Source organism: Mirounga angustirostris, unplaced genomic scaffold (assembly GCF_029215605.1).
Source record: "Mirounga angustirostris isolate CCGP_5_RB_7025 unplaced genomic scaffold, mMirAng1.0.hap1 SCAF_3, whole genome shotgun sequence".
In the NCBI taxonomy this organism is placed as follows: Eukaryota; Metazoa; Chordata; class Mammalia; order Carnivora; family Phocidae; genus Mirounga; species Mirounga angustirostris.
This window is the reverse complement of record NW_026991711.1, coordinates 137,033,582-137,057,193: the sequence shown is the minus strand read 5'-3', so window position 1 is coordinate 137,057,193 and position 23,612 is coordinate 137,033,582. Positions and strand designations below refer to the sequence as shown.

Here is a 23,612-nt window from a genome sequence, read left to right as displayed (position 1 = left end):
CATTTTTTAAAAGGAATTCAGGGTCTTGATTAAGAAGACCACAAGTGATCCAGTCACGGCGTACTGGAGCTGCCCTCACGAGATGGTTGCTCAAACCTCTTCCCAACCTGGGCGCCTGGGTGGCTCAGTCGGTTAAGCGACTGCCTTCGGCTCAGGTCATGATCCTGGAGTCCCGGGATCGAGTCCCGCGTGGGGCTCCCTGCTCGGCAGGGAGTCTGCTTCTCCCTCTGACCCTCCCCCCTCTCATGCTCTCTCTCTCTCATTCTCTCTGTCTCAAATAAATAAATAAAATCTTAAAAAAAAAAAAAAAAAAACCCTCTTCCCAACCTCAAGTTCGGTGGCATCAGACTGGTAACCTGAAATTGGCCATGGTAAAAATATTTGTACCATAGCGATCTGCAAACTCTACAAGTCAGGGCTGTTTTCTCCCATGGTTAGACATTTTCTGGTGTGCCATTTCTACATGTGACTACGAGTCTATCAGCAAGTATGTACTGAGCGGTTCTGCTCTGGTTCCGTAGGCAGCGGCTTGACCCATTTGGGGAAGCATAGCCCCATTGCGATTAGAAATGTGGAGCAAGTCACGCAGTCATATTCTGAGCTGCATTTGCTCCTTTGCAGTCAATTAAAAGCTGTATTTCTTATAGAACCCTTCTACTGCAAGCTCATATACTCAGGCACACCAACACGTATGTGTACATATATTTTTTCCCCTGAAAAATAGTCGATCATGGGAAATAAACTTCCTTCCACTGCATTTTTAATAAATGCAAGATATAGCAAAGTAAAGTACTGTGTGTAGCTGTTCTGAAATTTACAAAAAGTGTTGGCTTTTTACTTCCTTACAAAATCCTTTTCTTTGGGCCCTGTTATTTTATTCATGTTTATCTATCCATTTATAAAAATTACACAATAGGGGGAAAAAAAGCCCTATTTGACAGTTTTTTATATTTACAGTACTCTGAGAAAGGGCCTGGAGATTCAATTAAGTTTATTAAATGCAACATTTTATAAGTGATCCACTAATAAAGACCTAAAAGCACAATAGTAGGTGGGAAGTCTTTGTAAAAAGCAGGGCTTCTAACCTCTAGGTGAAACAATCAGAGAAGCACAACTATTGACTGAATTGCTCCTGGTGAGGTGTGGGAGAAGGGGCCCAGGTGCTGCCTGTCACGCGTGTGGCAGGAGCCAGAGGGCCAGGGCGGACAGAAAAAGCCTTCCACTCTGATGGGGGCCTATTTGAAGGCTTCAGCACCTTCAAAACGTTCCTCTCACTTCCCCACTCACTTGCTCCTTCAGAATTCCGCTCAGAAGAAAATCCGAAGTGGTAGTCCTCTCGTAGGAACTACCAGAGTCCAGACACCTGTCTCTCTTTTGCGGTCCGCTGGAGCCAGGATGCTGGGAGAGATGGGGTGTTGCTTCCCAGGCTCCCCCCACCGACTGTCATGGCTTTCAACTTAGACCCACTAGTTTTGCGCCTCACTGGGGAGAAGGAGGGAAGTAGGACTCGAGGGGCAAAGTCGGTGACTGTCCAGCACGCACAAGGAATGCACGACTCCCCAGATAGTTCCTTCGTAGCCCTGTTTTTGAATTTTTTTTTTTTTTTAAGATTTTATTTATTCATTTGAAACAGAGAGATAGAGCGAGAGCATGAGCAGGGGAGAGGCAGAGGGCAAGGGAGAAGCAGGCTCCCCGCCGAGTCAGGAGCCAGACATGGGGCTCGATCCCGGGACTCCGGGATCATGACCTGAGCCGAAGGCAGATGCTTAACCATCTGAGCCACCCAGGAGCCCCCTGTTTTTGAATTTTTAAGACAGTCTCAGAAAGTTTCTTGGTGAGAAAACTGCTGGGTGATTTGATAGTTTATTCCTTGACAATTTGAGAATCAATATTCTTTTTTTTTTTTTTTTTTTAAGATTTTATGTGTCAGAGAGAGAGAGCACAAGCAGGGCGAGTGGCAGGCAGAGAGCGAGGGAGAAGCAGGCTCCCCACTGAGCAGGGAGCCCGACGCGGGACTCCATCCCAGGACCCTGGGATCATGACCTGAGCCGAAGGCAGGCGCTTAACGACTGAGCCACCCAGGCGCCCCCAGAATCAATATTCTTGACTGGCGAGTTTATACGAGATATAATAATAAACTCTATGGAGCTGAATATGTCAGTAAAAAAGGGTGGTTGCCACCCTGGAGGGGGCGGAGCATGGAGCTGAGATTCTGGAAGCCTTTTGCCTTCTGTGCCAAGTCGAAGAAGGCCTTAGATGACAAAACACAAGGCAGTTCCCACACACACACAAAAAGTGGTAATTTAGTATTAAGTGATCCCCCCAAATTATCTTTTTTATTACCAATATGCCCATTTTGGGGGAGTATGACACAGTGGTTGAGTCCTTAGACTGGATCTGCCCCTAAATTGGTGGGGCCTCTGGGTAAGGAATTTTACCTCTCCCTTCCTCAGTTCCTCCTGGACAGTGATACAGGGATGACGCTCCCTGGGACAGTGACTTGTAACAATTAAACGAGAAAAATGTTTGTAAAGCACTTACCACACTATCTGGCAGAGGTATGAAATAATAATCATCATCAAGCATTTCAAGCCTGAGCATGGGAAAATTTTGAGCTGAGAAAGACCCCATTTCTGCCAATTCCACTGGCACAACTTGAAGTTGCCTCAACATATAGCATTATTTAAATTAATAATTTATTCTTTAGAATAGGTCAAATACATGAGTAAAACCATTCTCACTTATTGTCAATTTAAATTGCCAATGAAACCTTTGGTCCAGTCGTATTTTCCCTGCTAGTTTGTCCTACAAAGGAGAGAGAAAAAGCCTACTTCATTTGTGTGAGAATTCTCCAAGTATGTATGGGGCTTTAGCCTGCTGAGGTCCTGCTCTCCAGAGGGTGTGGCAGGAAGACGGATCACAGCAAGGCGTCTCCAAGTGGCACTGAGCCACTCTAGCTGGCATACAGGCACTCAGATGTGAATGGCTGTCCTCAGTTGAGCAAATCAACCTCACTTTTGTGCCAGAATCCATCTGGTTGTAAAATGAGGCTAAAAAAAAAAAGAATTGTATCTGAATTCTTAGAACAAAAGGCTGACAGGTCTTACAACGAAAGGCTTTTTCCTCTACATGTATTTGTATATTTGTGTCCAAGGTCATATTTTCTTTCTCTCCTCCTAGTAGGCCAGTTACTAAAACAACATACCAATTTTAAGTGATCGTTGAGCTGGTAGGCCTTCTCAGATGCAATGGGAAAATGTAGCTCTCATTTTCATGATAAAGTCACTGTCCTATATTATTCCCAGTGGCTGTAATTAGAACGCATTTTTCATTTGTAAAAGAAAAGGCGAAATGGTCAAGCAGATCTCCCTGCTATGCAGGCCCAGGTTTGGAGAGAGCTTGCAAAGCGCCAGTGTCCTCTTGTAACTATTTGAGTCATGGAAAGGCTTCACCTTTTCTGTGAAGATGGGTTTATGAGAACTCAGTTAGTTGGGATTTTTTTTATTTATTTATTTATTTGTTTGTTTATTTATTTATTTAAAAGATTTTATTGATTTATTTGACAGAGAGAGACACAGCGAGAGAGGGAACACAAGCAGGGGGAGTGGGAGAGGGAGAAGGAGAAGCAGGCTTCCCGCCGAACAGGGAGCCCAACGCAGGGCTCGATCCCAGGACCCTGGGATCATGACCTGAGCCGAAGGCAGACGCTTAACGACTGAGCCACCCAGGCGCCCCTCAGTTAGTTGGGATTTTGAGGATGTCTTTTTTTTTCTTGGGTTCCACCTTTAAAGGTCAAGGTAAAAAGGTTTTCATGTGGGGACTTGGAATTTCAATTCAAAGCACATTTTTGGGAAAATGTTTCATGATGCTGGGGTACACATATAGGCTAGCATGACTAGGTAGTTTAGAACTGGACAGTAATTTATTCTAGGATTATTTTATGAAAATTTACAGATGGCTTAAATATCTTGGGTCAGGTATGAGAGCTAACACATGTTTAAGAAGAAGGTAATGATAACGATGTAATTTCTGGTCTGAGCTCTGTCCTCGCCTCACCTAAGGCTGCTCACACATTTCCTCTTGCTGTTTCCTCATCAATGATGGCAACACTGTACCTTCCGCATCTCACAGAAATGCCAGGGGGATAAATGAGATGACATTTATGAAATAACCTGAGCTCTTTAGAAAGAAGTACTCTCTAAGCATCAGCTTTAAATACTATATTCAGGAAATTATTTGCAAATGACCATGAACCTCTTCAAGTCTCGTTTCAAAACTCACCCCTTCCAAAAAAGCTTTTCCTGGTTGACCTCATCCATTCCAGTCACTTCTTTATACTTTTAGCACCAGGGCATCACATCCACTTTGTACATTTCACTCTTGATCTATTACATTATAACATCGTCTGTCCAGCTGCCCACACTGGAAACCTCGGTACTATCCTGGCTCCTCCCTTCCACCCCCCCACCCCCATTTCCAGCGGGTGACCCAGGCTGATCAGTTCTGTCTTGGAGTCCTTGGACTCGTGGCACTTCCATGGCATTGCCATCACCTCCTCTCCTCGGCCCCTTTAACCAGGTTGTCTGCAGTTCCCGCTCCCAATCTTTCTCATGTTAGTTAGCCTGGTCCTTTCCAGTTCATCCTCCCCTGTGCTGCTGAGAGCTATCTCTTAAAACCTGATCCCATCTACTCCCTGCTTAAAACTCTTTAAACTCCTTGGTTTAGCACTGAAGATAGCTCTCTCACTGGTTGCCAGCCACTGTTCTGGCCTTAACTCTCACCGCACTAGTCCACTGGCTTCACGCCAAGTCCCAGAGGCAGTGCCGCTCAAGGTGAGTTGTGAGGTCCCATAGGAACTAGCCCAAAGAAGAGCTCCCTGTGTGTTCGTGGCTTTGGGTTTCTGAGCTTTTGCATATGCTATTCCTTTTGCCTTCCTCGTCTTCTCCCTACCGAATAATTCCGAATGGTTTTAAAATTTTAGTTGAAGCCTCACTTCTACCAAAAAGACCTTAAGATCCTCTCTGACCCCTCTCTGCATCTGCTTTCAATGCACATCCAGTGTGCTTCCATTGAATGATGTGCTTGATGTTGTAAAAAAAAAAAAAAAAAAACATCATTCTGTACTACAACCATTCATTGATCTTGTCTGTTTCTTCCAATCAGATTTCTTCCAATTCTTCTTGCAAGTCAGAGACTATGCTTTTTGATTTTGTATTCTGGCCATCTTGCATAGAGCCAGGTCCTCAGTAAATGTCTGCTGAATGCATGGTTGAAATTATTACTCTGTAGGCATGATCAAGTACCAGCAGACTGACAAAAATTGCAGTGACATTAGGCCTTGTAAAAACCTCTGGCTCAAGAAGTCTACACAACTGTGGCCAAAAACAGACCACTGTTGGTCTCAAAGATCATTTATACCATCCAAGTTTTTACAAAAAGATGGATTTTTTAGTTTTCCACATTAACAAGTCATTTCCTTGTTAACTGAAAATGATTTTCTTGGTTGAGACTGCTTTTGACAAGTCTCTCTCAAGAGAATTCTTCCCTCTTCTTTTACTACCTATAAGCCATAAAATGGTTTAAACAGCGAGTATTAAGTGCCTTGGAGTTGAGGATATCAAAGAAAGCAGGTTAAAATATATAATTTGTTTGCCATCACATGGACTTGGGAGTGCCCACAGCTACAGAATCTCAGGGTGAGAAGGCCGCCTGGTTGTTGTTGGAGAGAGAGGATCTGCCTCTCCTGGCCTGCTTTCTGTAGCTGCTTCTAACAACAGGAGCAAATAGACAATGACCCCCTCGAGGAAAGACAGGAAAGTGTCCGTATACAAGAAACCTGGAGTCACAGCAGCTTTCGCTCAACCAGCTTCTATGGGGCGAACTAGGGAGGCGAAGGGTTTCCATTCAGCAGAAGTAGCAGCAGACCTGCGGACGCAGGCAGGACGCTCGGTCAGGTGTCTAGAAAGTGTATCTTTGGAAGCCCTGGGCGACACTCAGCCCCTCCCAACCATTCCCAGTCATTCCCAAGCGCGGGTCTCAGGAGCGGCCTGGGATAAGCGCGGTGTGACGGGCGGCGGGCCCGTGGGCCAGCTGTGCCTACAGTAGCCCCACCGGAGCGGCTGGCCAGGGGTTGCAAGGAGTTGTATGCACCAGGTCTCTTGTCTGCCTCAGAAGAGAGGTACAGATGGTGCAGAAGGTAAGAGCTTGGTTCTGGGGTCCCCGAGGCCTGCGTTCAAATCCTCATTCCACTGCTTGCCAGCCTGGTCACCCTGGGGTAAGTCATGGACCCTACGGAGCCTGAGGTCCCTCGTTTGTAACATGGTGGGGAAGTAGCATCCACACCTCAGTACTGTTCTCCTGGGTCTGGAACGCAGTAAGTGGTTGATGAGTAGGCGTTATCGTCATGACTACCTATTTACAGGAATCCAAAGCAACACAGACCTGTTGTGATTCCAGTTCATCTGCCATCTGGGTCAAATAACTGTGCCATACTCTAAAATTAACATAAAGTGAAAGCCTGACTGAATGAGTGCTGGTCAAATGCCCTGCTGTCCTATTTCGAGCTGGTAATTTGGGTTTCCATATTGCCTATAGTTCTACTCTCGGTGTCGTTTTACTCTCAGTATTCTAAAACAAAAATACGAAGATGGGATGCTCAAAGCCCAGGAGCATGAACAATCACTCAGATATGCCCCGACCCACCCCCACCTCCACCCCAAGCTTTGTTGTGAGTTTCCTTGATGGTTTGGGTGGCCTCACATGGGACTCTTCAGCTAAACAAGAGTAAGATTCCAAGACTGGATTACATACGTGACTGGCAGCTTTTCAGCCGAATTGTTTTATAAAGCCCATAAATTTACTCAGAATTCAGTTATCGGCTGGATGGGGGCAGGAAGGAGGTGTGAAACCACAGAGTTCCGAGAGAGGAAAAGAGTAAATTAGATTGAAATTTACCCAAAGGATTTAAAATGTGATTTACCTGTGGGCCGGTTCCTGATTTCAAGTGAAAACCAAAAACAAGTTCAAGGTTCACAATTTTTTCCTCATTTTCTTTAGGTTCATCTACTGAGTCCTAAAAAGGAAAACCAAGCACCATTTATTCTTGATGGTACGTTGTGTTTTTATTTTTACTTCTCATGTAAAAGAGATGATTTCTCAGCACTAATGTTTCCATTCTAACCTACTGATTCATGTTTGGTTATTTTGGATTAAGCTCCAAATTACAATTACTTAAAGCAAGAGAAATGACATCTTAAGCCTTTGAGAACATTTCCACATGATTTATCTCACGAGCTACAAAGTGAATGTCACCGTCTTACAGCGTTTCACAATGCATCTTGCATTGTGCAGTTTTACCCTAGAAATGCACTTAACACCTAGAGATGCACTAGGAGACTTCACTCTGAGAGTTTCATAACACTCGAGATATTTGCAAGCTATTCCCAGAGAGGAGCTGTGTGCTTGCTAGAGCAGATGAGGATGAAGGGCCAAGAAGAGGAACAGAATGAACTTTCAGGAGCTTAGAGATGGAAAACCATAGTTAGAGAGCAAGAAGAGTTCTGTGTATTAATTGCAAATATCTACTAATTGTATAAGAAAATATGCCATATACCTTTGGACTATATTCAAAATAATATGTCAAATATACTAACATATCATTCAAACAATAAACCTCCCACCTCCTCGCCCTAGTGCTAGTGATAGATAATCCAGAGCCCTAGGGTGTGAATTCCTTTAGTGACTTATGTGTGGGACAAAGGTCTCCAGAGACAGGTGGGAGGCCACTATACTAAGCTACAGTGTTAGTACTTATATCCCCTAGCCACTAAGGTGACGTGTGTTGTTCTTATCACGAATATATTGTTAATATTTCAACTTGCAGGAATCAAGCATGTTCAATTTATGTACATCCTAAGCTTCACTCAAAGGGCCTTTTGTTAGATAAAGATTAAATTTCACTTCAAACAACAGGTCCCGACATTGGCAAATTTAGGTGTGGATGTGGCAGGTGCATACATCAATGAAATAGCACATTCTCGGTAAGAAAAAAACCAACCTTTCTTACCTTAATTAGTGGTGGGAAGTGAAACAAGTTTAGGTAATCATGGGTTAATTTCTCAATGGCAGACTGTAAAAAAACAAAACAAAACAAAACAAAACACATGACTTTATTAATGATCCAATAGTGCCCAGAGAGGATTAAAATTATTGTGCACGTATAAAGGCATTCTTTATTTATGTAGCCCATAAAATATCTTGGGGATGTTACTATCCACCATCTATGGAGACTAAAACTGATTGTTCAAAGTGTTATAGGTAGTTTGTAATTATTTAATGGAACAGGCAGATATTTTAAAGATGTTAAATCTCAGATGACATAATATATAAAACCACTCTTCAAACCCTGGTAGGGTATACTTGTGACAAGTTCATGTTCTAGTATACAGAATGCGGTTGTCGCCCTGAGTAACTGTGGGAAAAACAACAAAGAACATGAATATATCACCAGAGACTTTCATCAAGGCTGAAATGTCGCTAAAGGGTTTACTGCATTGTAAGGGCTCTTCTATGGGTATGTGTCCAACACTCCCCCGCCCAATGGAGTACAAAGAACTCTTAAAGGAAAGGAGGACAAGTTAAATTATGATTTTTTTAATACTCATCAGGTATAATCCAGCTTTTCTGTGAACTGAACATATCACGTAGAGAGTAAAAAAAAAGTGCCAATGTGAGAAAAATTAGATGCATTTTTCAAAGTGAAATGAAAGCTGTTGACACTTGACAATGTAATGAACACTTATGGATATTCAGCCCTATTCCTTCCACATGGTCCCTCCACATGAAGGCTTCCGGGCACAGGGAGAAGGATGCTGAGACGGGCTGGAAGGGGCAACCGCGTGGCAAAAGGGTAGGCAGAAGGACTGTTCACTTTCGTGACCTACCATGTAAGGGCTGAGAGTCTCTCTGTGAAAGTACCCAGAAATGACTGTGCTTTCCTTAGTGAAAGAGCAGAGAATGGAGGGCACATTCTCACCACTGGAGGGTGATGGTGGGTGTGGTGGGTGTGGTGGGGCGGGTGTGGGTGGGTGTGTGGGGGTGGGGGTGGGGTGGGTGGGGGTGGGGGTGGGGGTGTGTGCGTGTGAGTGTGTGATGTCTGACAGGTACCAGGAGGGCTCCTTTAGTCTGGAGGTATTCACCTGGTGTCCTGTCTCCAGAGGCCCAGCTCAAAGCATTATTTATCCTCATATCGCCATGAGTATATACAGATCTCCCAGAGCAAGCTTCCATCAACCTTTCCCCCTAATCTTTCTCTGTCCTAGAAGCTTATTTGTCAGAAATACCCATGACCCAGCTGAGTTTAAAGGAGTGCCACGTGTTGGCTGAGCACCCCATGAGTGGCCAGTAACATAGCCATGGTCTTGGCAGGTAGGTGGACGATCCATACGCCTGACTTCTGAGACTCCCCTCTCTGGGAACTGTCTTTATGCACATAAGCATTCTCACCCATGAGTTTCAGGGGAGTCTTCGGTACCCGCACAGATAGTTGGCCTGCTCCTTCTTTTGGAGCTCAAGGCAGACACCGTGCTTCATGAGCAGAAGACTGCTGCACTGACCGCATCCCAACTAGCTGCTTCCAGTGAGGGCTTTTTCTCTATGCATGTGTTCCTTGGCTTCTCTGCAGCATTAGACTCTGTTTTTATGAAGCTTTTCAACCTATGGCATCTGTGATACCGTTCTCTCCTCCTTTTCCTACTTCCTGGGCGGATAGGCCCTCAAATAGAGAAAGCTTCCCAGCTGGAAGACCGTGCGTGGTCAGGCGTGTACGTGCAGCTGTGCTTTCCTTCTTTCTATTTATTTATTGAGGTGCAATTCACTACCATGAAATTAACCATTTTAAATGTGCTGAGTCAGCAGCATTTCGTATCCTCACCATGCTGTGCGACTACTACCTCTGTCTAGTTCCAGAACATTTGGGGACCCTGTGCCCATTAGTAAGCAGTCCCCATTCCCTCATCCACCCAGTCCCTGGCAACCACTAATCTGTTTTCTGTCTCGATGGATTTACCAATTTTCTGGATATTTCATATAAGTGGAATCCTACAATATGTGACCTTTAGTGTCCGGTTTCTTTCACTCCGTGTGGTGGTTTTGAGGTTATTCCATGTTGTGGCAAATGTTCACAGTGCTTTCCTTCTTGAACCTGAAAACAGATCTCTTCCCCATGGAATCCTTCCCTTCTCTATTCACATTTTCATGATACTAGCTAGGCCTTATTATTTTGCATCATAACCTCTGAACTGGTCTTTCAAAACCCAGCCTCTCCTTTCTAATCCACTTCACAACTTCCAGAAGCAAAGTTTTAAACATGTCAATTCTCAAAACTTCCAGTACTCCCCAGAGCTGGTCCAATTCCAGACCCCTGGCCTGAAGCCCCCTGAGCTGTCCAGGGTCTGGCCTCGCCTCTCCCCCACTTTTGTGGCATGAAGCCTACCCCCAACTGAGGCTTCCATCGACAGAACCACCTCTTGCTCCTTGCATTGGACCTGTTTTTTTCTGTTCCTCTACAACCTCTTCTGTTTCTTTCTCTCTTAACTCCTTATTCTGTCTGGATTCACATTCTTGCCTTTCCTGCTCCTGTCTACATTTCAAATTCTGCCCTTCTCCAAGATCCAGCTCAGGGGTCCACCCTACTCCAGGAAGTTTTACCTCTTGCCATCCCCAACGGCCCCTCCCAAGCAGAGGTAGAGAATAGCTCCTTTGCTCCCAACTGCCAAGACTCTTATGAGAAGTTGTATGTACATGGTTTCTCTCTTCTCTGGGACGTACACTCCTGAAGGGCAGGATTCTCCTTGGTATGTGCACAGGCCCCGTCTTGCAGTTAGTAGGCATTCCCTCATTTTGTTGAACAATAATAAGTTTGGACATCGCTTGCCCTGATACCAACCAGCTCGGAGGGGGCACTTTGTCCTAGGCCAACTCGGGATATTTAAATCACTATGGTTTTGTGATTTACAGCTTGCCCACCCCCTTTCCTCCTGACAGCTCCTTAAGGAATGTTGGGTCCTTTATCAGAGATGGCAGAGGGGAAGGGGACGTGGGAGCATCTTATTTGTCTTCTGCCAAATAGGACAAGATTTACCACATTGCTCTGTTGGAACCCTGAAACTTCTCTGCACTAGAGAAAATAATTTTTCCTACTGCAGCCCATCTAAGCCAGCTTAGCTTTTCAAGATGGGCATGCCCACACCCAGAGGTCAAGATTAAATTACTTGCTAGCCTTTGAGATGTATGTTTATGCATGAGGTTTCCTACCCATATCCTTAGAGGGAAAAGATAGTGAGGTTAAGGCGAAGCCATCATCCAGTGGGTGCTGAGGGGCTGTAAGGCTATTCCTTGCATGGGTCCAGGACCCACAGAATAGAGGTAGATGGGTTGTCTTTGGACCTCAGAGGGGATTTCTTTAGAAAGGCCACATTGGTGGCTCTAACCAAAGTAAAGGGCCAAGTAGTTGGTATGTTGGTAGAGACTTGGTGAGATGTGGGTTTGGCTAAGAAGCTGCTTTTTCTACATTTCCTTCTTTGATTTCTCTTCTTTCTAACCTGTGCCCACTCCTCCATCCACCCACACTGGGGTTGAGGAGGTTCAGGGAACAAACTGATTTTATCCTAAGATCTCTCTTGAAACAGACCTCTGACTAATAACAATGTCCACACAGATGCCAGCAATTATTTGGTTTGAGTAACTAAAGAACAAGACAAAACAAACAGATCTGGTTGCTAAACTACCAAAAAAGAAAAAAGAAAAAGAAAAAGCAACAGCAACAAAAACGGGTTTAGCTTTGCAACTGTTCAAGACTTCAGTTTCAGGGTACATGTTAGGATTTCCTGAGAAAATGATGAAATCCCCACGTGGTGGTGTCAGTTCCAGGTCAGAATTACAGACATGGCAAACTGAAGTCATGTCCCCACGATGTGAGGTGCTACGGTGGCTTAGCTCAGTCTGTGGACAGGTCCGGCATCCTTAGGGACTCCCAGTGGATACCTAGCCTCTCTGGCTTTAAATGAAGTCGCCTCCTTGCCTCCTGGGTGGATGGCAGTTCCGCGGCACCCCCCCCCCCCGTCAGGTTTCCAGGTTTTCTGGCACACTAAGCTTTGTCCCACACCACGGCCTTTCCCCCCGGCAGTGCCGTACCCCTGGAACACCTCTTCCCCAGCGTCCCCTTCACCTAATTCACGCCTGCTTGTCCTTCAGCTCTTCTTCTTTTTTTTTTTTTTTAAGATTTTATTTGCGAGAGAGAGAATGTGAGACAGAGAGCATGAGATGGGGGAGGGTCAGAGGGAGAAGCAGACTCCCTGCCGAGCGGGGAGCCCGATGCGGGACTCGATCCCGGGACTCCAGGATCATGACCCGAGCCGAAGGCAGTCGCTTAACCGACTGAGCCACCCAGGCGCCCTTCAGCTCTCCTTCTTAACTTCTCTGCAGAAGACTTTCCTCACCCAACCTCACTTCTCCTTTGTGGCATTTCCTACAACTGTCATTTGACCATTCTTGCATGATTAACACCTATCTTCTCTACTAGATTGGAGACTTCCTGAGGCCATGGAGTGATATTCAGGTGTATCTAGGTGACTTCTGCTGTGCCGGATGTTAACCCTTTTGCTGTTGGACTATGAGGAGGGAGTACGGGTCCCATGGGGATGGCAGCTAATTAGGAGCTGGTGCGGAAGTATTCAGTATTGGATCAGCCAGTGCCTTTGTGTATGTGTATCCTCAGCCTCTCGCACAGGGTCTGCTACAGGGTAGGCGCTCAGCAAAGACTGTTGACCGAACGTCTTCCCTCTCTGAGGTACCTTCAGGTGAATGATGTGCCCTTTGGAGACAATGCCCATGTCTTTCAAGTCTTCTTCCTCCAGAAGAAGCAGTCGCTTTCCTGTAATGTTGTTTTCCTTAAACAAGCTTGCATATATGCTCATCTCTGCTGAAGAGTCTCCTGAAGGAAGGGATCAGAAGGCAGAACAACATTAGAAGAAATCCTGTCCAGAGCAAAGTTAACTGCATGAATTAAGAAGGTTAAGTTATTCCACTTGCCTTTTCTGACGAGCTGCTGAACCCAAAAATACTGTGAAAGAGAGGACATACATGGTTTTGAAGATTCACACGTGGTCATTGGCCGACTTCACAGTAAAACACACTTTTCAATAGATTAAAATATCTGTAATTTTCTGACTCAACCACAAAGGTAAAATGAAAGACATTCTCTTTATGGTTTTAAAACTTCAAGCTTTCAAGTAGGAGATATCCCTCCCTGTGGAAGTCTTGGGACACTTAAGGGAATGTTGGTTTTCCTCCTTATTTGGGAGATTTTTAAAAATCCTTCAAGAAGGTTCTTACTTATAATGATTTTTCTTTTTATGTGCTGGTGGTCCCTGGGGTTGCTGAGAGGTACTGGTTTCCCCGGGAATTGTATGAGGAACAGGGACCACACAGCGGTGGACAGAGGAGTGGGCAGAATATGCCCTGTGTTCTAGGCCTGGTCAGGAAGTAGCTATGTGGCCCAAGACAGGTTAAAGCTCAGAACTTCCTGTATAGAATGAAGTTGGACCCAGTGACCCTCAGTCCCTGAATTTAACTTGGCACGTGTTTATTGGTAGCCTCTCACATAGATGGAAGGGAGGCCAGACCCAGTCCCAGCAATTCTCTGGGGAGCCCTTAACCCTGGGATTTTATTTACATGGCTTGAAAATCACTCGACCTCAGAGAAAAGACTAAAAATAACTATTAGAGCTCAGTGCTTTTTAAAAAATTTCTTCTCAAATGAGAGGGGCCAACTTTGCAGCTCGGGATAAAGAGATTCTATCCAGGCCCATGAAAAAGGAGATCCTAAGTTCTTTTTCCTTGTTAAAGCAGGGCTGGTGGAACTTTACAATCAAGGAGGCCCAATGAATGGGAAGAAGTGGAGACAAGTGGTGCCAAGTTTTCTTACACCCTATGCTATAAGCCAAAGTTAGCTAATGTTGAAAACAGTTTTACTTCACCAGAATACAGTAGGCAGAGAGGAAAATGCCCCAGTCCAGAAACCAGGTTGAGTTAGGTAAACAGACCTTCCTAAGAGTTTGCAGTAGTGAGTTTGTACCCTGTGGCATCCGGTCTGTCCCCTGGGGTAGGGGCTCCCTGCGGCCTGGCATTACAGCTGTTTTTCATATAATGATACCTTGAGCATATAAAGAGGACCTGGACAGGCGTAAGCCCCTGAGGTCTCTGATCAAGAATTTTCTGGGCCTTTCACTAAAGACACAGAGAGACGCAACAGGCTAAGAAGGATTACCCCTTAGGGTTTCTACCCAAGTGTAAGGTATAGAACTTCCTTTGGACCTAAATAATCTGTCCTCATCCTTTGGCTCCAGCTGCAGAGAATGTCTGGGAGCTGGCGGCCATTCCTCCTTGGGAAGGCCAGAGTAAAGATGAACCTGTCACTTCCAAACAGGCCTGAGGTAGGAAGGAAACCCAGTTCTGCAGAATCCCAGCTAGCACTGCCTTTACCACATCTTTTTCCGCTGTGGTTCAAGTCCATCCTTGGTATTATAGGAAAATTTAAGATCAAATTTTTTTTTCACAAATGTTCATTCGGTATCCTGGATCACTCCTTTAACACTGTCATTGGTATTCATGGTAGTATTCTGGAATACCTTTCAGAGCAAATAGGGAGGTGGAATCCTCTTGTAAGATTTGAAGAGATACTTGCTTTGCTCTTGAGGCCTTATTTTAAATCATTACTGCATTAAAAATAGAAAAGCAAGGAATTTGTCAACTTCTCCTACTTAGACTTTGCTAAGGCCCAGACCCCTCGGGCTGCATTTGTAACTTGTGGACGAACGTCTGAACCACCTGCCCGGGCCAAACGAGGCGTTAACAGAAGCAGGCTTACCACGTCGTCTTCAGTCCACGAGCCAATCTCAAAGGAGGGCAGCAGCTGCATGGGAAATACGAACGCAGTGAAAAACAAAAGCAATATTACCATTGTCTTTTTGGCTTATCCCTTGTCTTCCCATTTCAGCTTTCCACTGCTGCTCTGGCTTGGTTCCTCCTACAGGTGAGGTTCCTGACCGTATGGGCCATTTCTCAGTGCCCCAAGCACTGTGCCCACAGAAGCCAACCACGGGCACCAGCTCCTCTATGACAATTCCTTGCACTTGGCGAACTGTGGCAGCGGGACTGTAGATCTTGATACCGTCCTCTCTTGGTACTTGACACACACATCTCCCTCAATGGGGCTTGGCAGTCAAGAGTTGCTGACATTTGCCAGAAACCAGAGCCGCCCTTGGAATTCACAGTCAGCATGAAGATCACATGATTACTAAAGAAAACTCCAAAGCAACTCTTTGGTACTCAGATGACTTACATGCTGCTGTTCACAGGAGAATTTCTAAGTGTTTAACCAAATGACTCATTGGCATTAACCAAGTATTAGGACCCATGGATGAAAGACGAGTTAGATGGGACTCTGTCCCAAGAAACCCAGGTTGCAGAGTTTGCTATAATGGAAACTCAACTAACCTATCAGGGGTAGACACGAAAGGTGCCTTTGCAAAAGAACGTTGGCCTGCATCATTTGCAAAGCCAGAGAGCTACTCGTTTCAATATGTGCCCATGGCCACAGACTAAATGAGACATGCCTCCATAATCTGAAAAATCTTGGTGTGTCCTGTGTCTTGAGTTAAAGTTTGCCATAGGCATTAGCTTTAACTAACTTATCTTGCCAGAATGGTTGGATTGCTCATAAGAGAACATGGCAAAGTGTCTTTCAACCTTTGTTACAGAGATTTTTTCTGTGAATGAGTGGAAAAAAGAAGTTGAATTTGGTTGCTTTTCATATTACTCTCAAAATCAGAGGGTGGGTGAGTTAATCCTTCTAATCTGCAAATATTTTGAACTCACATGCTTAAATCCCTGCTAGGAAAAGTATGCCCCTCCCTTCAAGCAGCTTTTAATTTAATTGGGGGTGAAATAGATATGAAATAGATATGGATTATAGATGGAGGAGTTCAAGGCTACCTTCACGCTGGTCTACTCAGTGCCTGGCATACAATCCTTGGTAAGTTTTTGTTGAACCATGTTTTTGAATGAATACAACTGCAAGGTACATTTAACTAAAATGCTCAGTTCTCTGGGTTTAGCACGGGAAAAGCGAGGGTTTCACAGACTAAGATGGGGGAACAGAAGGCATGGTGGTTTGAGCTGGGTACTATAGGGCAAGAAAGAGGGAAGCGATTCTGGGTGAGGAGAGGCAAGAAGGCCAAACACTGGCAGTGGTAGGGGGCAGAGGAGGGAAGGGGGGCATGTTTGCCTTACCGGAGCACTGGATGCAGTGTGAGCATGTTTGGAGGATAAAGGGGAAACGCTTAACAGCTTTGCTGAAAATGCTTAAATTCTCGCTGGCAACGGTTAAAATCTCTAGGGAGCCAAGCAGGTTTAAAACAAAACAAAACAAACCTGCAAGTTACAGGATATTTGAATGTGTAGAGTTTGAATATTATGGCTAAGCTGCAAGGGTATAAATCACTGCTCTTCTGTATGTACCCATGTGCCCTAGTTCCCTCAGGATTGCCCCTCTCCTCCTCTGAAATACTTGACATGTGTCAGAATCGTCACATGCACTCACCTGCTTCAATGATGCAGAAAGGAAAATGACTTGAAGAAAATCTAAAACTGAATTTGATCACAGAAGGTACATGACAAGTCTTATGTCTTCACAAGGCAGCTGAATACACGCTGCAGAAATGTGTCATTCCCTTTTCCCATCACAGAAACCAATGTGAAACAAGGAACTTTTTTGAAAAGTTCAAGGAACAATAGACTGAGTTACAGAAATATTTCCCTGCATTAAGGCTAGCCTCTACAGGGAGTGGGGCGATTGTAGTGTTTTGGTTTGTATACAATTCCCAAATGGTGTGCTAAACAAAATAGAGAAATAAGTATTTCTTGAATAAAAGTTGTACACGTGACAACTAATCAAAACCAACATATTTGGTTTTAGGGTCCAAAGGAGAGGGGAAGAGTTCTCGAGCCTTCTGAGGGTGACTCAGCAAGATTTTGATGCCGAGAGAAAGGCACAGATTCAGCTTGCTAATCCCTCCGGCAGGATTCTTGCCCCAGGCTTGCAGAGATCAGTGAGGGGGAGGCGGGAGCCAGGCACTACTTCAAGACGGTTTGAATTTGGCAAGACCGAGGTAAGAGTTAATGATCTCCAGCCACATTGTGGTTTACCATTTCCTTTATGCTTTCTGTACCTTCTTAGCATGTCAGTGTATCTGCTGTAGGGTGAGCTCTAAGCCTTTTGTTCTTTGGGGATTAAAAAAAAAAATCCACCTTGTGGACTGTCCCATCACTTTGCAAATTCGTTATTTATACCCAACTGATGTCGGGAGAGAAAAGCTCACATTCGTGTGCATGCATGTGACAGTGATTCCTTCCAAGGATGTTGGGAATCCAGTCTAGCAAAGATCTAATATACACAGCAACACATTACAAAGGGATTTACTGTCAAAACGTTTATTGCAAAATGGAGTCTTAAAACAAAGAAAAGCAAAGAAAAGTTCACATCAAAATGAAATGTATGACACCAACTTGGATTTCTGAATACATTGTGGACTCTGTGCTGGAATATCAAATTCCAACTACGAAATCGATAATGAGTAGTCTTACCACACACGAGTGAAATGTAATCTTCCATAAAACATTATACAAGATATATGGCATAGGATTTGCTCAGAATAACATTGTAATAGAATAGTTGAGGAAAAGGTTTTGTTAAAAAAATAAAGTGATAATGCCATCCTGTATTCGAAGCGCACACTCCAAGAATATAAATATTTCCTATTATTTAGTACAAAATTTTTTAAAAGAGCGCAAAAGCAGTATGTGCAGTGTATCGTATCTGCCGTTAAAAGATAAGCTATTCTGCACATTATATAAAATAATTAATGTAGCTGCTGAAAACGCTAGTTGTAAAGTCAGTAATCACATGCCCGAAAGCTCCTCCCAGGCCACAGAATGCAACTCAGCTGCAGCCCGAGGGAACGGCGTAGCCCTTCGGGTTCCCTGGTACACACTCCCTTTCCATCACAGAAATGCTACCACTTGCAGGCTGGGCCACAACCCAAACAGAACAGAACAGATTCTTCTCTCTGGCAACGCTTAAAGTCAGAACAGGAAAGCAGTCTGACTCCAAAGCAGCAAAAGGTGCCTGATGATAGAAAAATGATGCTCTACCATAAACGTGGTGTGGTGAGACAATGCCCGGTGTAACAGGCCCGCAGCGAGTCCAGTGTTACCAAAAACCAAAAAGGGTATCAACATTTAACTCAGAGTAGCTTTTAAAATGATCTTTTATGAAATGCTCAGTGAGCACTCTGAAAAATAAAGTTATGTACACATCACAGTGCTATGAGAAGTCCTTCTGGCTCTCTCCCACATCTTACCTCCGACTCCTTGATTTTAATGGGGATCTGTTCTGAACACCTCAGCTGTTGCTGAAGTCTAACAAATGTGCTGCGTGTTAAAAACCACTGGCTGCACGCCGGCCCTCAACATTTCCAGACCATCCAAAACAAGTGTGCTCTGTGCCTTCAACTGCCTCCCCTTGGTTATGAAATGTAGAATATTAAAATGTGATTTTACAACAGGGAGTCCTTTTAAATTAACCTCCCTCGGTGATGGGTTTCTTTTTTATTTTGGAATTAGTCTGATAGGAGAGGGACCCCCTCCCCCAAATACATCATTTTGCTATTTTATAAAGTCTCCACCAGCATTCTTCAGGGGAAAGAACCCATTTTTCTACAGGTGGGGATTTAAGATAAATGTCACCAACCTACAAAATTCATATTGTATAGCAGTTGTCATTTTGAAACTGCATCTTTTGACTTGAGCAAGTTTGTTTAGGTGGGAAATGAGATGTAGAACTCTAAAACTGCCAGCTTTAGCAAGTTTCTCAGTGGGGGGAGGGACAATGCTGTTGGTATTGTGGATGGAGTTCTTCACTGGGTGGGGCTGCCCCTGGCGCTGGGCACTCCACACACGCCCAGTCCCTGTGACAACCCAAAATCTGTCCCAGCACTCGGGAACACCATTAGGGGCCCCAGAGGAAAGTGTATGATCTGTATGATCGACTATATGAATACAGAAAAAAAGATGAAGAAGAGTAGTTATGTTTTCAGTTGTATGGCTCTGACAATTATTACTACAGAGTTTGTTATCATTTTGAATCTTTAAATTTCTTAGTGTTTAATTATTCTCTTTATAAATGTACATTCTTGTAAGTCAAGTAACTGGAAATACATCCAACATCAGTAATTTGCCATTTCAAAAACTGATCTGAAAAGTGAATTAGAAGGTGCACAATTAACATCATCTTTAGAAATTCTATGTAATAAACAGTTCTTTTAAAAAGTAATAAAACTAATAATAGAGTCTAAAAGTCTTCTACATAATCTTCACAGAGTGAGACCCCTTTAAAATTCTGTTTATATGATTCAGATTTTAGGGATGTTCAAAACCGTAGAAAGACACTGATTTGGAACAGAGTAAAATAATGCTGTGTGGCAATTAAAATACGATGCCAAGTGGAGAACAATTTCATGCTTATCACTGAAGCTTTCAATTCTGCTGTATCCTAAATCCCTGAGGTTTCTTCGTGGTAAGAGTATGGAGCTACAACCATCTCTGGAATACTGGTGAGGAAAATGGCAGCACTTGAGAGATTGGGGAAATCTTACCTAATTAATGGTAAACCTTGGTCTGAGTATAGAGAGTCCTATTACCTTTCACTTTGGGCCCTAACTGGCTCCTTTTATTAATGCACCAAAATTTTATGTGTAATTACAATAGGTTTATTATGTAAATGAAGAAAAATATCAGTTTCATTCTGTTTATATGTTCTAATTTTGTTGATGATTCTTACAGAGGAGAGACAGGGTTTAGATTCTTATGTAAAGGGCACAGATCCCAATATCAGCCCAGAGATTCCTGTCAGTGAGGCCTTCTCTGCCCAGTGTAAACTCCGCAACACTCCCCTGTGTGTGTTATCCTCTTTCCCCTGCTCCCCTTCTCAGCATGCTCTTGTCAAACGTTTACATAACGTAAGGCATTTGTTTTGTTGATTGTCAGGCTCTCTGCTCACTGGCATGGATGCTCCATGAGCGCAAGCATTCCCCTCTAGCTGGTCCCTCGAACAGTACCTGGCACAGAGAGGGGGCTCAATGAATATCTGTGGAACGAGTAACTATCTTTACCAGAAAGATGTGCAAGAGGCTTTTAAACTGCTTCCTCTTTGGCTCTCTCCTTCAGGTTGCTAGACCACAGTGACCTGGACATGCTGCAAAGTCGAGAATTGAAAACCATCCCTCTGCTGCACTCCCAGATGTTCTGCTTGAGGGGCTCAGCCTGAGGGAGGGAGCACATCTCTGCTGAGCACAGACAGGATGCCTGGATGTGCTCGTGCCTGGGTGCCGCCAGGACTAGCTTGGCGGTGAGCACGTATCTGTGTATGTTTGCATGGACAGAAGGTGTGCCACTGGCTACTAGGGAACCCATCCTCTAGGGGAAAGGTCTACCTATTCCTTCTGTTTTTACTTAGTCTGTGGGTGGAGGCAGGGCCTGCAAACGCCTCAGGTACATAGGCTTCAAAGAGCAACAGATTAAATTTGTTTATATAGTTTATATTCTAAGAATGTTCTCTTATATCTTTCTTGAAAGCTATTCACTTTAACTTCCGTCTCCTACTACTCAACAAACATGACTTGAAATTGATAGTTTTGTTTTCCAGGTTACTGTAACTACTTATTTTTTTAGTATCTTTTCACTGGCTAAAATTAACTGACCACTTACCATGGGCCTGGTACTGTGTTAAGTGCTTTACATGTAATATTTCATTTCATCCTTACAACAGTCCTTTCAAGTGGGTCCTGTTATTATTCCCATGTCAAAAATGAGCAGACAGACACACAGAGGTTAAAAAATTTTTAACAGATTACACAGCAGTTCTGAATCCTAATTTGACTCCGGATTCTTCTATCTCACTGTGTATAGTATATAGATTGTTCTACATTTCACACCCAGAACATTTTAATAGTTATTTTTCTCCAAATAAAGCTGGCACAGCGTACTGATCATTTTGTGATATTTTTCAGCTGTTAATAGGGATTAGAAGCATGTCATGTTTCAAATTTCAAGAGGCTTTTTATGATTGAATATAGTTGGAAATAGTATTAGATAATATCTATGATGATATCCTTTCTTAAATTTCCCATAAAAAGAACCACCAGAAGTATTTTAGTTTAATAGTCAAATGAATGGCACTTCTTCCCAATGCAGAGTGAAAAAAAGTTCTTGTGCCTTTGCCTTTCTGTGTGTGTGTGTGCGCGCGCGTGCGTGCGTGTGTGTGTATGCGTACATATATATGACTACAAATGTTTTGTAGTTTTTTTATCAGTGTTTTACAGTTTAAACAAGCTTTGACAAATATGATAACATTCTGAGAATATTTCTCTGGTGAACTAGGTTGTCGGAGCAGCACCTGCATTTACTCCCGTTTAACACTGGCATGGCTGAGTCAGGGTTAAAAGAAAAAAAAAAAGACAACTCTGGAAGGCTGGATTTGATCTAAAAAGGACCCTTCATCGGGTACTTCTGTCTCAGTAAGTTTAACTTACCTGTGCTATTCCTTTCATAATCTTTTCGTTCCCTCTTTGAAACCTTTATACATGTATCTAGAACCCAGGATGCTCCTGCCCCTCTGGAAAACAAACACATGCACACCGCACGGGGGGTGCACAGCTGGTCTGTGTCAGCACTTGGTATCAGCCTACAAGTAGCCCTTTAAGACCATCTCTTTCTCCTTTTATAAACTAAGCCTTAGATGACTGTGTGTTGTTCAGAAGCTTCCAGGACTAGCACTGGTATGAAAGCCTACAACATCTGCTGTTGGTTTCAAATTAGAGCATTTCTTCTCCCAATGTACTATTGAGAATATCTCTCAGATTTTATTGTGAGTAGTTGTGCCATTAAGGATCGAAAATTCTTGGCATTTCGGTATTTCGGAAGAAGTATTTGTTATAGCCTTCTTTCATCTCAGTTTTTTTATTGTAAGATTTTGTAGTCACTATCAATTATTTCTGACAGTGCAGTGTATTATCATAAGAAAAAAAATGTAGTGTGTTACAGGAAAATCAGTGTCAAAGAAGAATTAGAGGAGGTAAGAGTGCTTTTTCAAAATGTAAGTCTTCTTAAGCAATTAAATAAATGAAATCAAATCAAATACAAACGTTAAAGTATTTGTTTAAAAAAAAAAAAAGCCAGAATGTAATTAGTTAAAACTACTATATTGTAATAGAATCACAAATTTCTATAATCAGGCACCACATTTGCTGACTCATTAAATATACCTTTCTGGCTTAATCCCCCCCGCCCCCCATTTTTCTGTAAGCAGAAAAAAAAAAGTAAAATCATTCAAGAAATGACTGTCATAGAAATGTGATTGGCCTACAAATTCAGTGCTTAGTTTTCTGCCTCCTTACTGGTTTTTGTACAGACTGAGATAGCAAGTTTCTTTCGTTTTTCCAAACATTTTCAATTTTATTACTTTGCTTTCTGGTTTCATTCACTATTGTTATCCATGTCATTATCCTCCTCCTCACCGTCATCATCATCATCATCGTCACCTTCTGACAAGTCAAAATCACTGAACCCCAGGGCCATGTTGACCTTCTTCCCCCTTCTCTTAGATGTGGTTTTGGAAGAATTCTGCTTGGCTTGCATGTTTATCTGCATCCCAGAATGCAACACAGCTCCTGCTTTGTTCATGGAGAAGACATCCCCAAAGCCCATCAGCATCATGGCCTGCAGACTCTGGTTCATGCCATGGCCCTCCCCGTTACTTGCTGCTGTGATCTGACATGACATCTCTGCACTGTTTGACTCCTCTGTCTTAGATTCAAAGTAAGACTCCTCAGACATTCTTGCAGCAAGAGGCAAGAGAAGCTATCATGAGGAAAGAAAGGACAGAAGTAAAAAGAGAAATTAGGACCAATTTAAATAAAAGAAACAGATACCACAAAATTAGTGGGTGCTGCACCGAAGGTAAATGATTAGTGAAACAAATGAATGTCGGGAATTATGTGAGAATTTATTTAATGGCAGGTTTGGCTCCAGCATATTTGCCGTAATTTATAAATGACAGAGTAAATCACAACCAAAAGTTTGCAAAGCATCATGGCAGGCCAAATTTCAAATGGGAAGGAAGTTGCAAGTTTTAAGCCCTCATATCACTTAAAATAGTTTTGAGGATTGCACTTAATTTTTCCCAATTTCACTTTCACAGAAACATTTAGCTAACTATGAAATTAAAAAAGAAAATAAGTAGAGATTAAATCTCAAGTAAAAAAATCAAGAAATGTTGTACCAAAGAATAAAGCTTAGAGGAAGCGTGAGAACAGTTCAGTGGTAAATACCCTTCTACGGAAACCTGGGCCATTAATCTCCTTTTTATCTAGATTACTATTTGACACTAAACTAAAAATGAGTCTAGAATTCACTGGTTTCCATTTATTATTTATTAC

The 23,612-nt window shown here is 43.3% G+C and overlaps 1 protein-coding gene across 6 annotated transcripts in view; it reads right to left on the bottom strand.

Annotated features, from left to right (window-relative positions):
- Positions 1 to 23,612, bottom strand: part of MAP3K20 (mitogen-activated protein kinase kinase kinase 20) — a 186,931-nt gene that overhangs the window by 24,817 nt on the left and 138,502 nt on the right. For 5 of the 6 annotated variants that reach the window (XM_045868602.3, XM_045868601.3, XM_064586691.1 and 2 more), the window contains 5 exons: positions 14,927 to 14,971; positions 13,090 to 13,120; positions 12,852 to 12,991; positions 8,066 to 8,128; positions 6,980 to 7,072 (listed from right to left, as the gene is read on the bottom strand). In XM_045868602.3, the coding sequence (XP_045724558.1) occupies positions 6,980 to 7,072; positions 8,066 to 8,128; positions 12,852 to 12,991; positions 13,090 to 13,120; positions 14,927 to 14,971 (372 nt within the window). Of the gene's footprint in view, positions 1 to 6,979; positions 7,073 to 8,065; positions 8,129 to 12,851; positions 12,992 to 13,089; positions 13,121 to 14,926; positions 14,972 to 17,534; positions 23,035 to 23,612 lie in introns of those variants that run through there. The other variant, XM_045868604.3, reaches the window with a different exon arrangement.